Source organism: Rhinoderma darwinii, chromosome 1 (assembly GCF_050947455.1).
Source record: "Rhinoderma darwinii isolate aRhiDar2 chromosome 1, aRhiDar2.hap1, whole genome shotgun sequence".
Classification (NCBI taxonomy): Eukaryota; Metazoa; Chordata; class Amphibia; order Anura; family Rhinodermatidae; genus Rhinoderma; species Rhinoderma darwinii.
This window is the reverse complement of record NC_134687.1, coordinates 37,543,486-37,559,844: the sequence shown is the minus strand read 5'-3', so window position 1 is coordinate 37,559,844 and position 16,359 is coordinate 37,543,486. Positions and strand designations below refer to the sequence as shown.

The 16,359-nt window shown below is 43.1% G+C and overlaps 1 protein-coding gene across 3 annotated transcripts in view; it reads right to left on the bottom strand.

Moving 5' to 3' along the window:
• AFAP1 (actin filament associated protein 1) overlaps positions 1-16,359 on the bottom strand; it is a 122,423-nt gene that overhangs the window by 62,909 nt on the left and 43,155 nt on the right. For all 3 annotated transcript variants that reach the window (XM_075857622.1, XM_075857638.1, XM_075857629.1), the window contains exon 2: positions 112-240. In XM_075857622.1, coding sequence (XP_075713737.1) covers positions 112-240 — 129 coding nt within the window. The remainder of the gene's footprint in view (positions 1-111; positions 241-16,359) is intronic.

The following is a 16,359-nucleotide window of genomic DNA, read 5'->3' as shown; positions in this document are numbered from 1 at the left end:
TAGAAACATAAGTGAATCAATGTGACATTCGCATCCTCTGCAGGGCCCGAGGCATTAAGACGTGCGGGGTTAACCACAGAGACAGCTTGACTTGGACAGCGTCTTACTGACCTTTGGATGACTGTATCCTTTGCAAAATGTTGCTTATGACAGTCTTTTTCTCTTTAACCATTGTCGTAAGATATTCATGATCCAGCAGTTTCAGAAACAAGCGCAGCTCCACGATCAGCTCCTCCATGTCTAGAAGAAAATGTAAGAAAGTTCTAATGACATTTGATTACGAAGTGAACAACATTGTTAAAAGTTAAATAGTTCTCTCTCCTGACATGTCTGTTTTAGTAAATGTATGCCCATGAAATAATTCTGTAGCATCTTTTCTTAGAACTCTACCTTGTGCCGTTCCTCTGTTATTCCTCCTAGAAATATATGAAAAGATTGACAACTAGGTGTTACTAGTTGGGGGTGTGTCCCTACACAGTGACACTGTTCAATCAGTGCTGACAGAGTGAGACTGTAAGGACACGCCCCTTTGACACAGCATGATAACACCCAGTTGCCAATTTATTCATACAATTTCTAGGAGGACTTACAGAGGAACGGCACAATGAAGAATTCTAAGAGAATATGTTCCAGAATTTTTATTTCATGGGCAATACAAGCATTTTCTAAAACAGACATGTCAAGAGAGGTGACAGGTTCTATATAAAGATATTGTCTAGGATATTTCATTGTTGGCCTAACCTCAGGATAAGCCATTAATGTAAGATCTGGTGGCCTAAGAAAGTGCTGCCGCTGCTTCATGGTTTATCTAAGCACAGTGCCATACATATGAGTGTGGCTGCATCTGGTACTGCATCTCAGCCCGTTCAAACACATCTGAGCTGCAGTACGAGACACAGCCACATTCATATGTACAGTGCCACAGTTTCTTCCTTCTGCTGATCGATTGGGATCAAACTTAAGGATGGGCCAAAAATTGAAAGTTGGAGCCAACCCCATTAAAGAGCACTCCGATATGACCATTCTGCTACCCTCACAGATCCATATCTCATAGAGCGCAGTATTAGAATAGTAAGCGCTTGTATTTGGCAGGTCATACAATTTGTTTTAGCCAACAGGGGGCGACAATGAGATGGGGATATAAGATAGAGCTTCTCCCATGGAACACAGAGTGAGATATCTGTTGTCCATCCCGAGGCACGATGGGAGTTAAATTCATAATAAAAATTTAAGTATTTGGTAAAACGTATTTTTTACAATAACTTCAACATAAAATTTTGAAACGTTCTTGATGCTAATATCAATTGTGACGGAAATTTCTCTTTGAAGGTCACAGCATGGGAACCAAAATTTGGAAAAACAGGTCTATAGACAGAAATGGGTCCTTGAAGAGGAAGTATTAGACCTAAAAATGTGATGTTGGTTGAATGAGGTCTCCGATCAATAAAGATTATAGTTAAAGATATGCAACAACTTTTTGATTTGTCTCACTTGTGGGACCCTCAACGATCACTAGTGATTCCATATTCTAGGGATCAGAAGAGATCACAATGGTTGGACCCCCAGCGATCAGTGAATTCCATGGCATATCCTACTGATATATTATATTGATTCAATTTAATGGAAAATGCTGGTAGTAAAAAAAATTAAAAAAAAGATTCCCTAGTCTGTACAAGCAGACTATTCTCTACAGAGATCAATATCATCTATGAAGTAATACATTGACCCATACACATGGTGCAACAGATGTTGCCACAAAGAATGGGGAGAAGAAAAAAGTTGCTTCCCTGCCGCCCCTTGACACTTTGCCCTTGATCAAGATCTAAAAATCAATGACCCCCAGAAAGATCAGTCTTTCCTGCTCCTCTCCTGTCAAAACCCAAAATAGAAGACGAATTAGAACAGCTGTGTGCACATGGTCTTAGTAGATAAGTCTCCTCAAAAGGGCTGGGTTCACACTGAGTTTTTAGCATGAATTTTGGTTGATGAATTCCCATTAAGAGAAATGGGTTTTATCTACCAAAACAAAAAACACTGCTAAAAACGCAACAAAAACGCACAGTGTGAACCCAGTCTTAAGCAACTGAGATGCATCTACGGTGCCACTATGGTAATACACTTGTGTGTGTGCCAATATATACCCTGCAATGAGGAGGTTGTGAAGAGATTGGGATGAATGCTATAAGGCTGGCACTAAGTGTGGCTTTTTGGGTTGCAGAGATAGCAATCGTACCAAGGACCTACGGCCCCTCTGCCACATAAAAAGACACCAGTATTATACATGGCACATGGTAGGCGGAGGGCCCTATTACACATTTTGCATTGGGGCCCAGGAGCTTTAGGTTACACCTCTATGGCTGGCAGTTTGGGGAATTATATGATTACCACTATGGCTTGCTGTTTGGGGAGCACTGTGGTTGGCACCATATAGTAGGCCGTGTCTGGAACTTTTTTAAAGGCACATTATGACTGCAGTGTAATATACACCTCAGCCTGCGGGTAGTAGTAGTGGTATGTTATCTTATACAAAACTAAAATTGTGATACATAACTAAGGGTATATCCACATGGAGTACACCAACACCCACGCTCAGCTCTTCCTGGCAGTCAATGATCATGAGAGAACCCTCCCGTCCATCACTTTGATTTCTAGCCTATAACAGTGTTCCCGAACCGGTGGTTCTCCAGTTGTTGCAAAACTACGACTCTCATCATCTGACAGCCTTTGGAGTTGTAGTTCTGCAACAGCCAGAGAGCCACAGGTTGGGGAACACTAACCTATAGGGTTACAAAGTTTTGCTCAAAACAAGTAATGCTTGGAAGGATAGTCCATTGGTAACATCTGTGAGAGAGGAAGTAGCTTGCTTCTCCTCCAACTTAGACTTCAATAGAAATGAATATAGCCGAAAGCCTAAGATATAACTTAATGGAAAGAAAGGTTTTGTACAAATGTTTGGCTTGGTACACTTGGCATTTGTCTATGGATAGCCCATGGGGCATCCCTGGTTTATACTGTGAGTACTCCAGCCAGCAATTGATCATGGGTGGTATCAGTACTAAGAGCCCCCACCGCCAGCAATTATTGGCAAGGTAGCCATAATGTAAATGTTCAATCTGCTGCCAGGAAAGCAAAACTTGACAGGATATGACACCCCCTTTAATATATACTCTACCGTCTCAAGATCTGAACATTACAGCCATAACGTGCTAAAATATTGGAGCTCCTCAGCTTCGTTATTAGACAACTGCATCCAATTTTCCGTATAATACAGATGTAATAATGTTATCCAGGTGTCAGAAAATCATGCAAGCAAATTACACCGCCCATATGTTTTATATAAGGAGGATCAGCCAGAGTATTAATGGATTAGTAACTACACATGGTAGAATAAATACACAGCATGAACAAGAAACATTTCTCTTCATGATGTCAGGCTAGACATGGACCCTGTGCAAATTTAACCCTCACAAGCCCACAGACAGACCTCAGGCCTAAAAGCAAAGATCAGCGGCGCAGTAAGAATTTGTCCCCCAATGATATCACGGCCTTCTATTATTAGATTTATTTTTTGCCTTCACAGTAAGAAGAACATATAATCGTCTGAAATTTCTAGAACTATGGCACATTTCATTTATAAGGATTTCAATGGGAACTGTGTAATGCTTCACTTATCCTGCGGCGGCACTGCAGGGGAATTGAACACTTGCTGCTGGTTTCCCCCACAGCTTGCAGCTGATCATTGTGGATCTCAGCAATCAGCTTATCATGAGACCTCTCTAACAAAAAAAAAGACAAACCCCTTAAAGGAACAGTGTCACCAAAATTTTTTTTTTAATATGTTAAAGATGTTAGTGCTTTATTAAAAACGTTTGGATTTATTTGTGTGTTTGTGTGTTACTTTTTTTTATTTTTACACTTTTTCTTCTCTATGGGAGCTGCCATTTTTTTTTCCATTTCTGTATGTGTCGATTAACGACACATACAGACATGGAATACGGCAGCTCCAGTCCCATAGGGACTGCGAACGGGGCCCGTTCCATCCACTATCGTGTACGCCGCTGTGTGGGAACAGCGCATGTGCCGCTCCCACACAGTTCAATTTGAAATGCGCGCCGTCCGGCGCCATTTTCCTGTGGATCGGAAGTCGCGGCCGGACAGTAAGATTACTACTTCCGGTCGCGGCTTCCGGACTTGTGCACATGGAGCAGCGGCAGCAGACGGAGCGGATGGACCGGAGGGAGCGGCGGCGACTGGAGCAGGTAAGTTATTTCTATGTATGTTCGTGTTTCAGTGTGTGTTTACTACTGTATGTAAACCTTCTACACTGTGTGTTAGCTCAAAAAATGGCGACACACAGTGTAGGAGGTTAGACCGTTCAAACCCCTCGTTTCTCCCGGCACTAGCCAGGATAAAGGAGGGGGGGATTCTCAGAGCTCACTAGAGCGAGGGATTTTTACCCAATTTTGCAGCATAAAGCAATGTGGTTGCTTTACCACATGCAATGCTGCAATTTTGGGAATGGCTCCATCTAGTGACCAGTGCTGGGAAATATTATAAATTGAATCCAATTTATAATATTTCCTGACTCGTGAAAAAAAAATTAAAAATTAGAACAATGTTTAATCACCTACACACTAATTGTTTAACTAAAAAAAAAAACAAAAAAAACATGTTTTGCTGGCTACACATTCCCTTTAAACAGAGTGATATAAATTATTCCTCTACGCCCCTGTGGCCAACTGTGCCTCCAGAACCAATAATGTATAGCCCAGATACAGCTTATGAGTGCAGAATGACTTATTTCAATGCATACATATGCAAATCATGACTGTATAATAAATATTCATGAAGTTCACAGAATCTATTAACGTCACTGAGGCATTAAAACAAAGATGCCTTATGCCCACAGATACCAACAGTGCCCAATTCATTCATCAGCAGATAAACTGGACAGCTCAAATATGGCTACCCCCAAGCATGAGTAGGTGGTGGCAGCACATACAAGATTTTATACCATGCCAATGCTATTGAGGATAGTATGTAGGATGGTCTGGACCACCATTTTGCACCTACACCAGCCCTACATTCTCCGTGTACATCCATAGATGGTGGGTTCCCTTTAATTCTTATGCTTTCCAGTAGCAAACCTACTTTCTACACAGTGTTTTAAAGAGATCTCTTATTTTGCAGCGAGTCATAAATCAATGTAATCATCTCTCTTTACTGCTTTGATGTCATGTTAATCAAGATCTGAGCATTCTCTGCCGTCTGCTTCTCTGTAGAGATTAATTATATGGTATGACCGATTTCCTCTATATCCTCCGTAGCCAAATCCCTTTACTGTACAGTAACACATCATTTAAGCTGACCTGCTAAATGTAATGCAGCGTGTCAGCCCTGATAAAAACCCACCCGGACAAGGACTGCGGAGGCTTTACATGTTCCTCTAGATACGCCGACACATAAAAAAAAAATGACAGAGACTTATGTCACAAGGAGTTAGCAGCTGAAGGAGAATATAAGAAGCTCAAGCTGCGATTTGGTCCCTGTTGGCTACAGCTCAAGAGAATATATGACAATGTAATAACCAGTAGATATAAGTCGTCTTCTTCAGGTGGCCATACACCTTCAATAGATGTCGGCCATGCGCCTTCAATAGATGTCGGCCATGCGCCTTCAATAGATGTCGGCCATACGCCTTCAATAGATGTCGGCCATGCGCCTTCAATAGATGTCGGCCATACGCCTTCAATAGATGTCGGCCATACGCCTTCAATAGATGTCGGCCATACGCCTTCAATAGATGTCGGCCATACGCCTTCAATAGATGTCGGCCATACGCCTTCAATAGATGTCGGCCATACGCCTTCAATAGATGTCGGCCATACGCCTTCAATAGATGTCGGCCATACGCCTTCAATAGATGTCGGCCATACGCCTTCAATAGATGTCGGCCATACGCCTTCAATAGATGTCGGCCATACGCCTTCAATAGATGTCGGCCATACGCCTTCAATAGATGTCGGCCATACGCCTTCAATAGATGTCGGCCATACGCCTTCAATAGATGTCGGCCATACGCCTTCAATAGATGTCGGCCATACGCCTTCAATAGATGTCGGCCATACGCCTTCAATAGATGTCGGCCATACGCCTTCAATAGATGTCGGCCATACGCCTTCAATAGATGTCGGCCATACGCCTTCAATAGATGTCGGCCATACGCCTTCAATAGATGTCGGCCATACGCCTTCAATAGATGTCGGCCATACGCCTTCAATAGATGTCGGCCATACGCCTTCAATAGATGTCGGCCATACGCCTTCAATAGATGTCGGCCATACGCCTTCAATAGATGTCGGCCATACGCCTTCAATAGATGTCGGCCATACGCCTTCAATAGATGTCGGCCATACGCCTTCAATAGATGTCGGCCATACGCCTTCAATAGATGTCGGCCATACGCCTTCAATAGATGTCGGCCATACGCCTTCAATAGATGTCGGCCATACGCCTTCAATAGATGTCGGCCATACGCCTTCAATAGATGTCGGCCATACGCCTTCAATAGATGTCGGCCATACGCCTTCAATAGATGTCGGCCATACCCCTTCAATAGATGTCGGCCATACCCCTTCAATAGATGTCGGCCATACGCCTTCAATAGATGTCGGCCATACGCCTTCAATAGATGTCGGCCATACACCTTCAACAGATGTCGGCCAAACGCTTGTTCCTCCAACAGCCATACCTTTCAACCTACTCATAGCCAGGCATGATCAGGGTAATAAGCCACTGCCAGATACCTCTGGTGACGACCTATCTCCCTTGAGAACAGAGGACCGGGCATGTTCACCCCCCCCCCCCCCATATGCCAAATGAACCGGTTGGGCTGACATTAGTCTAATGTGTATGGTCCCCCTAAGATATACCTGATATGGCCTCTATTAAAATTCCAACAGTGGTGTCACCCAGTTTCCTAGACCCATGAGTGGCTGTATAACAAGGCGGTTTTGAAATGAAGAACTCATACTAGCTCGTAGATGGAAGTCCCGAGCAGGGGTCCGCACATGGACGTCCATATGCCCTAATAGGACATATGGACACGGGTTGTCTTCAAGAGACAATTCCTTTAAATCTAGCAACAGATATTTGATATTTTGCATGATACGGCCAATAATGAGCATTTGTCTTAATATTTTCTGCTCACAATAGTGGGATAGGCGGCTGTCAGGCAACTCTGGCACTGCTCATATTAAAGGGGATCAAATAGGTTAAAATACAACCTGTCGAATTCTTGACATAGGATATTGGGGGACTGTCTGCCAGCACTCATACATATAAGCTTATTGGTCGATCAACACTGCGGTCCTGGGAAGCATAAGTATTCATTCTGCCATTCATGTCTGTGATGGTCACTTTTTCGGGGGGGGGGGGTTGATGGTCATTTTGCTGTGAGTGGGGGATGATGGCCATTTTACTGTGACTGGGGGGCTAGTGGTAATTTTACTGCGAGTTGAGGGCTGATGGCCATTTTGCTGTGAGTGGGGGCTGATGGTCATTTTGCTGCGAGTGGGGGCTGATGGTCATTTTGCTGCGAGTGGGGGCTGATGGTCATTTTGCTGTGAGTGGGGGCTGATGGTCATTTTGCTGCGGGTGGGGGCTGATGGTCATTTTGCGGTGAGTGGGGGCTGATGGTCATTTTGCTGTGAGTGGGGGCTGATGGTCTTCGAGTGGTTTCCGCCTCTGATCTCCCATTGAATTTAATTGGAGGCAGAAAAAACCTGCTTTTTTGCATTACTTTCAAAGGCTTAAAAAAAGGCAAGCAAAAAAACGAGAAAAAAAAGCGTCAAACTCCTGAAAGAATTTTGAGGCAGATTTTTTCTGCCTTACAAAAAACGCTGTGTGAACAGTGTAGTGCTTGTTTTTTGTCTTTTTGTAAACAATTTTTGGTAGCGGTGACCTGAGGAAATTTTTTTTTCCCCGGGGTGCATCAAGCCTGAAAAGGTTGGGAAACTCTGCACTAAACAATCACATACACACCAGGGTCAAATAAAAAAATGGGGAGTCCACCATTAACAGAACAGGATTGCTCTTGGCCTGATGCACAATGCAAAAGTGCCAGGAGAAAACCTATAAAAAGACAAGAGGGAACATAAACTCTCCGTGCAGATGGTGTCTGGCAGCATTCAAGGCCTTGACCCGACCTGGCTAAAGTCAACTTGTCTCCATGTGCTACGGCCGAGCCCTTTAATTCTCATATATATGTCTCTCATCTCTGCTCTGCAGATACAGTAACGATAAACATGACTAATGAACCATGAATGCAAATTACAGCTAAATATCATACACTACAACCTCTCGTTATATAGCCCTTCCCCCATCTTGACTAATGGCGTCTTTAGTGGTGTCCAGCTAAACAATGTTTTTTGAGTGCAATGCGAATAAGTGACTTTGGTGGGTGCAATGGATCCGAAGAAACAGCCCACCTCTTGTCCTCCAAAAGGGGACCAAGTTTATAGGCTTGGTAATGGCTAATTCCTCACCATGTTAAAGATCTCTGTTTGCCGTCAATGAGAAGCACAGACAGACCTACTGTAAGGCCCTGTTCACACGGAGTTTTTTGACACGTTTTTTGACGCGGAAAACGCGTCGGAAAACGCGCCAAAAACGACCCAAAATGACTCCCATTGATTTCAATGGGAGACGGAGGCGTTTTTTTACCGCGAGTAAAAAAAACGCGTCGCGGCAAAAAGAAGGGACATGACCCTTCTTGATGCGGTTTCCGCGTCCAAAACCGCATTGAAAGCAATGGGGACACGTCAAAAAACACCTCGAACTAGTGAGGTGTTTTCTGACGAGTATATTGCCGAGTGTTTTGCAGGAGTCGTCTCCTGCTGCTAGTCCAGCCCAGCAAGGGGCTGTCATTTCCTGTCTGCTCGTGGAGCCTGAAAAACATCGTGGACAGAACTCAGGGATACAGAAAACCGAAGTCCTGCATCCAAATCGAATACAAGTAAGTGCAATTGCTCCTATGTTCCATACATGCTATACATGAATGGAGCTGTGCATTTTTTTTTTTCGATTTTTTTTTTTAATTTTTTTTTTAGATTTTTTTTTTAGATTTTTTTTTTCGATTTTTTTATTTTTAATTTTTTAATTTTGTTATGCAGTTGTTCATGTATGTCATCTCTTTTTTATTTTTTTTTAACATTTCAGGAACAGAAATGACGACAGCAGAGGTGTACCACCGAATGGACATTGATGTTGGGAAATTGATTCAAGAAGTAAGTATACTTTTTTTTTTTAATGTGGGCCTGTTCACATCAGCGTGGTTTCCGCTGAGGGGTTCCGTCGGTGCTTTCAGTCAGGGGAACCCCTCAACGGAAAGGCAAGTGTGAAGTGGTGACAGATCCGTTGCTAATGGTTTCTGTTTGTCCCCCGTTGTGCAAAGGGTTCTGTCGTTTCGACTGAACCAATACCGCAGTGTAGGGAATCCCATTAGCAACGGATCCATCAGCATTGAAGTCAATGATGATGCAAACAGAAAACAATGTTTTTTTTAATGTGGGCCTGTTCACATCAGCGTGGTTTCTGCTGAGGGGTTCCGTCGGTGCTTTCAGTCAGGGGAACCCCTCAACGGAAAGGCAAGTGTGAAGTAAGTTCCGTTTGCATCACCATTCATTTCAATGGTGACAGATCCGTTGACAGAAGGATGTCAGGCTGGGTTCACACGACCATGTTACGTCCGTAATGTACGGAACGTATTTCAGCCGGAAGACCCGGACCGAAGACAGTGCAGGGAGCCGGGCTCCTAGCATCATAGTTCTGTACGACGCTAGGAGTCCCTGCCTCGCTGCAGGACAACTGTCCCGTACTGTAATCATGATTACAGTACGGGACAGTAGTTCCACGCAGAGGCAGGGACTCCTAGCGTCGTACATCACTATGATGCTAGGAGCCCGGCTCCCTGCACTGTCTTCGGTCCGGGTCTTCCGGCCGAAATACGTTCCGTACATTATGTACGTAACATGGTTGTGTGAACCCAGCCTCATGCGTGTGAAAACCTCGGCAAAAAACAGCCTGAAAAACCGCCTCAAAAACCACGTCAAAAACCACATCAAAAACCACATCAAACATGAAAACCTCCAGGGTCAGTTTTTACAGGAGGAATTTTCCTCCTGCAAAAAACTCTGTGTGAACAGGGCCTAAGACTTCTTACAGCTAATATTTGCTACAATCAGGATTTGACAGGTCCACCAAAATAACAGGATCCTCCGGTGGACCCAGGACTGGATATGATAATGGGCCCCAAACACAAATGGGCTACATAAGAGATGTAATGCAAATAGATGGGACGTGCACCAGTTCCATAAAGGTGGACAATCTAATTATGGCGCAACCGGCCGACTAATGTGCATGGTGGCGTCCCTGGTAACCCTTTAATGGCACATTTGGTTTTATTTGTAGCTGGTCAAAAATCTTGTATGGTTTATTTAAAGCTGTTATCTTAGGTCTTGCTTATCCGAAACTGCTTTTAACCCTTGTTTCCCCAAATGCAATAATCTGGGTTGAATTTTCTTATCAGATATTATGAAATGTTAAATACTTTTGTGTCAAAAAAGACAAAAGTATAGTCGGTATGATAATTTGACACAAAAGTATTTAACATTTCATGATGTCTCTGGCTAACACGGTACTACACTATTTTTTTTACTGTACTTATCAGATATAAAAATAAATCCAAATAGCTAAACATAATTTTTTTCCAGACTATAACTAGAAAAGAAATGTAAAACGGACACAAGAAACGGCGCTAACAAGACAAAGGGACAACAAAAATATTTATTTTCCTCAAAATCGAGCGCACGCAGATCTAGGGGAGCGGAGTTTGTCACGTGTTAACTTGCTTCCTATTCTTCTACATAGGACTGCAGGCAAACCTACTTTATTATCTCAACTTAAAGAAGTATCACCATGTACCCACAATGCAACCCTTATGTAAAATGACAAATTCAGCTCTGCTACATCTGTATATTTGAAAATAAGTGAGTAAGATGAGCAGCGCTATTATATACAAACTATTCTTGAGTAAAAGACTCTTTCCTCAACAATAACTTACCCAATGAAAGGCCAGATAAATGTATCTTCTGTTCTGGTGTATCTTGACACCCCCCCCCCCCCCCCCAAGAAAAAACAACTGCGAATCCAAGCTCCGGATTATATAAATTCCGCTTCCATTTAATTCTACTATTGCGGAACCTCCATAAATTCAACAATTGCTCCTGATTGGCGAATAATCATTAGCGTCCTCTTCGTTTTTCAGCCTTCATCCTCCAGAGAGCCTGGCATCAAGTCCTAGGCACCGACTGAAGTCAAATGTCCTGTGTCCTCAAGCAATATCCCCTTGGAAACGACATGGGGTCTGGCTGTGTGCAGAGCACGGAGGCGCAGAAGGAGCCGCACATGCCGGGGGCAGACAGAGCGTCCTCTGTAATAGACCTCAGGCCTCAAATCTCTGGCAGCAGATGGCAGCCGGCTATAGGGCCGGTCCCCGGGGACGTGGAGTCAATGTTCGTTTCGGTCAATTAGCGCACACATCCAGCATTATGAACACGCTCTAGGAATGGTCTTTTTGCAGTTCAATTGTTTGACTTTGTGGCACACAATGCCTCGGTTGTGAGAGTCAATGACAAGGAACAGGGGCGGCAGAGGTGCTATTTTTGTCATGTTTAGACATGGAAATGCACATTGAATGAATGAGATGAGTGGAAAAAGCGCAAGAAATTCTTAGCGGCTGAGAACGTGTAACTTTTCCTGTTTTCTTTCGCTGAAACGAATGACATTAAAAAGCCATCGCTGTGGGTGCTTGTTCTATTGTGGGGGACAACTATTAACCCTAAAGTGCGGCCTCGAGTCCAGCAAATTTGAGCTTAAGGAGAAAACTTTTATATATATATACACAGAATTAAAGGCGATTAAAAAAGGGGGCGGTGTGGGCTGGTTGATTCAGACCATAATAGAATTAGACAAAACCACATTAAAAAAAAATACTTCCTAGCTCGGAAAAAAACCTGGAGAGCATGTTTATGGGGATAGATTTAAAGGGCAAATTCCAATCAAAATGATCTTCTCACAGATCATAGATACACGAGACGATCACATTGTATAAGTCTATGATCTTGGACTATAACCGATTTCCATGATGAAAGCTCAAACCCCTTTGGCACTGCACAGAGATTTCTGCTTCTGGTATTCTAGCACAACACCCTAATTCGATGACAATTAAATTGATTGGAGACTTCAAAGTGATTTTCTCATATGTATCCATGACACATCAGAGGATTGTGAAAAAAATAAATAAAATACAGATCAGACATTTATGACAGCATTAGATCTTTAAGAGTCACAATAGGTTTCCTGGCCTCTAAGATTGGTAAGAAATCTATGATCAACCACGATTGTCTCTCAGCCTGAAGAAGGTATGCACTAGCACTCTAAAACGTGTTACTGCATTTGAGATAAAGACAAAGTAATTTGCGTTCTGCCACCATATTTTACGTCAGGTGTGGGGAGAGCATTCTGGGCGGTGTTCCCAAGGCAAATGTATGATGCCGAAGAGTCCGCATCGGTTCTGATTTGCGATCTCTAGTTTTTCTTTTACTACCGATCACTCTGCATTAAAGAGCACCTGTCACGTAGAAAATACAGGAGCTGAGCAGATTGATATATAGATTGGTGAGAAAAGATTTAGTATAACTGGTTATTTATGGAGCTAAACATATGCTCTTTCTAAACGTAGGAGTCCAGTGGGTGGTCCTTCCCAGTGACAGCCTTCCCTGTATGAGTGCGGATGCAGCGATAGCAGCCAATCACTTAGTAGGACCGCCCAGTGGACTCCGGAGCTAACAACAGGAAGAGACTTGAATGAATAAATGGCAAGTTAGGCTAAATTCACACGTCCGAGGTGCCCCCGTGCGGGTCCCGTTTTCACGGATCCCCATAGATTTGAGCCTATGGAGGGATCCGTGAAAACGGAACAAAACGGCCGTCACGCGGACGTATTCAACACTCGTGTGAATAAGGCCTTGTACTGAATCTTTTCCCAGACAACTATATATCAATCTGCTCAGCTCCTCCTGCCCTATAACATGCTGCCCGCGGATAGGGCTGCACATACACAGAGTGAGATTTTATGCATGTAGTGCAGGGATATTTCCAGGAACAGATTTTCAAAATTGGATTAAAATGTCCGTAGACACCTACACAGCCCACAAACACGACTTTAGCAAACCCTGGACAAACACACCCTGCGCTGATTTACGGATGTGCGCCCTGTGTCTTACTTTAGCTGGGTGTCTTAGCTGTCATTTTTAATCAAGAGCAATCTGTGCCAATCCAAGCTTGACCCTTTCTTGGAGTTTTCTCAGCTTTTCACTGTGCCATGAGGACTTGCCAGACACATCTGCGGGATTCCAGGAAAGTTTTTCAGATGAATTACTGCAATGACAAACCCCCAGGAAACCGACCATGGAGCAAAAGATAACACTACGCTGCATGCCGGGCAATGTCTTCTAATGTATAGAGGCAAATTTGGAGCTCTACAACCCTATAGTGAGTGCTTTCTCCTCATATGGAATTGGGATCGGCACAGGCTTTACCACAATATTAATGCAGCTGGTTATAATGAGTGTATACAGACCATACAAGTCATAGGACACCTATAAATGCCCAATGTCCACTTAGAGATGTAGGTCAAAATTGGAGAACTTGAAATTCTCTGTAGCCCCGCAAGAAACCGCAACATATGAGAGTTATTCTAAGAGAGAATGATCTTATGCCCTCGACCAGATGCAATATATCGAGAATAGGGCAAGTCCGGGCGGAAAGGGGGCGCAAAAAACTGGTGTAAACTAAGCCAACTAATAGGTGGTATAAAGAAAATAGTGTCTAGAATCTGTAGTTATTTGCGCCAAATTTAATCACACAGCGTGCACCACTTTGCACATTTTAGCTGTCTAAAACGTAAGTATTAGTAAATCTGCCCCATTATATACCGTGAAGAACAGTCAAAGCTGAAACATGCCCAGTATTTCATGCACTATGATGTCATTGATCATCAACCAATCAAACTGAACAGTGAATATTTGGCTTGGTGACATCACAATACATGGAATGCGGATAAGTTGTAAATTCTTAGTCAATATTATTTCCTATTCTTACCCACAAAGGAAATGAAGATAAAATGGACAAACTTGAAGTACGGGATACTTTGAAGAAAGTCTCAGTAATATTTTCTTTTAGATTTTGCCTATTGTTTTTGTGGAGGATTGATTGGAAGTGAGGGATTGCCAATGGTTTCCTTATGAGGTATGGTTGAAGTAGAGCAAATTTATCCACAAACGGAAGATTTATCCTTGTTCACATAAAACGTTTAAAGGGGTTATCCGGGATTTACATTTTTTTTTTAGTAGGGGCCGGAAAAAAAACAAAAAACAGAAATACTTACATATCTTTGACCCCGGCGATCCAGCGCTGTTGCTCTAGCAACACTCCCGATGGTTTTTTACATGCACGTAGCGTGTGACCGCTGCAACCAATCAGGGCTCAGCGGGGACTAATTGTATTTTTGGCATAATGCCATTAATACAAAATATAACCGCTGAGACCTCCGATTGGCTGCAGCAGTCACATGCTACGTGCATGTAAACAACCATCGGGAGTGTCGCTAGAGCAACAGCGCTGGATTGCCGGGGCAAGGGTACGTAATTACAGCTTTTTTTATTTATTTAATTTACTCATCATGCCCCTATTAAAAAAAATTCACATATTGGATAACCCCTTTAATGTCCTGGCAATATGAATGTCCAAGAGTCGGGGTACCTAAGGTTCTGCCAAAATTGGGTGAGTTCGGTGGACTTGTATATGGTCAGCTTTACATAGGGATAGTAAAATTGGTAATTTTTTTTTTTAATACATTCTGGTTGGAAAATCATTCCTATTGGTTAATATTTTTTGTAGTATCGGTCTCTTAAACTACCCGCAAAAAATATATATTTTTGATAAGCATACCAAGCCCGACAGCTTTCGTTACTGAAATTGGAAAACTAGGTGTGAGCTCTTCTGCAGACAGAATCCCATGTGAATGAATACAATCTGTACAGCGCTGAGGAATATGGCGGTGCTATATAAATCACGAATAATAAGCACATATACAGCTGGAGTCTGAGGCAGACACGCTCCACTAGACTCAGGCAGGCAGTCACCAGGTATGTGCTGTATATAAAGAACACAGTGTATACCACATACAGTATATAATAAATCTAACTGAAAATAATAATAGAAATGTGCTGCTGGGTAACGTCTGCAGGACCGGGGTGTCCTAATGTAAACCTGACACCCGACAGAAACAGACAGCACCCGGCTATATAAACTAATGACACGTTGTATATACTCTGCTCCGCATGTACATATATATACTGTGCACAGATCTCAGCCCTGAGATGCCAAAATTATTCTGACCACAAGAATGTTCCAAAGTCTTTATGATATTTGTAGCACATACTGTATATAGCAAGGAGTGGCACACGTTATAGCATAAGGGGCAGAATAAAAATGACGATACGAATCGCACTGAAGCCAACGTAATAAACTTTAATTCATGCGTTTATATTATTAACACGGCCGTCCACCTTGACACAATCAGGACCGGCCTTAAGCTGGGCAGTGCACATGTGCGGGACCTATATGGTGTATGGCCGTACAAATAATCATACCATGCAGTGCTTATATATAATTATAAACACTATACATATAGAAAAATAAAAGTGCCATATGTTGTCCAAGTAGCACCATACAGTAGCCTAAATAACAATGCTATATAGTGGTGCCCCAACCACACACTGCAAAAAACACTATACTGAGCAGTCCTATACAATGTAAAAACCACCATACAGTGCTCACATATAGCGACTACATAACGTAACCTATTGCCACGAGGCCAACAGAGAGGCGATGTGGACCCACTGGGTCGCGAACGGATTTAACTTCGGGCTAAACCGGGGAGCGGAGTATAAGGGATTGTAAGTTCTTTACCCTTAACCCCCACAAGGAGTTATGGTCTGTCCAACAGGGAATCTCCAGGTCGCTCCCCGCGGAGTAGCCTTCGTTAGCAACGGCTGACGTCTGGATGAACGGGAGACACCAATTCACAGTGCCAAGGTAGTAGACAGTAATCGTAGTCGGTCAGGCAGTGGTCAGAGCAGGTAGCAAACCAGAGACGTGGTCAGAAACAAACCGGGTCAGTGACAGACCAAACAGAAATAGCACACCTTCACAGAGCTCAAGAAGCGAATGAAC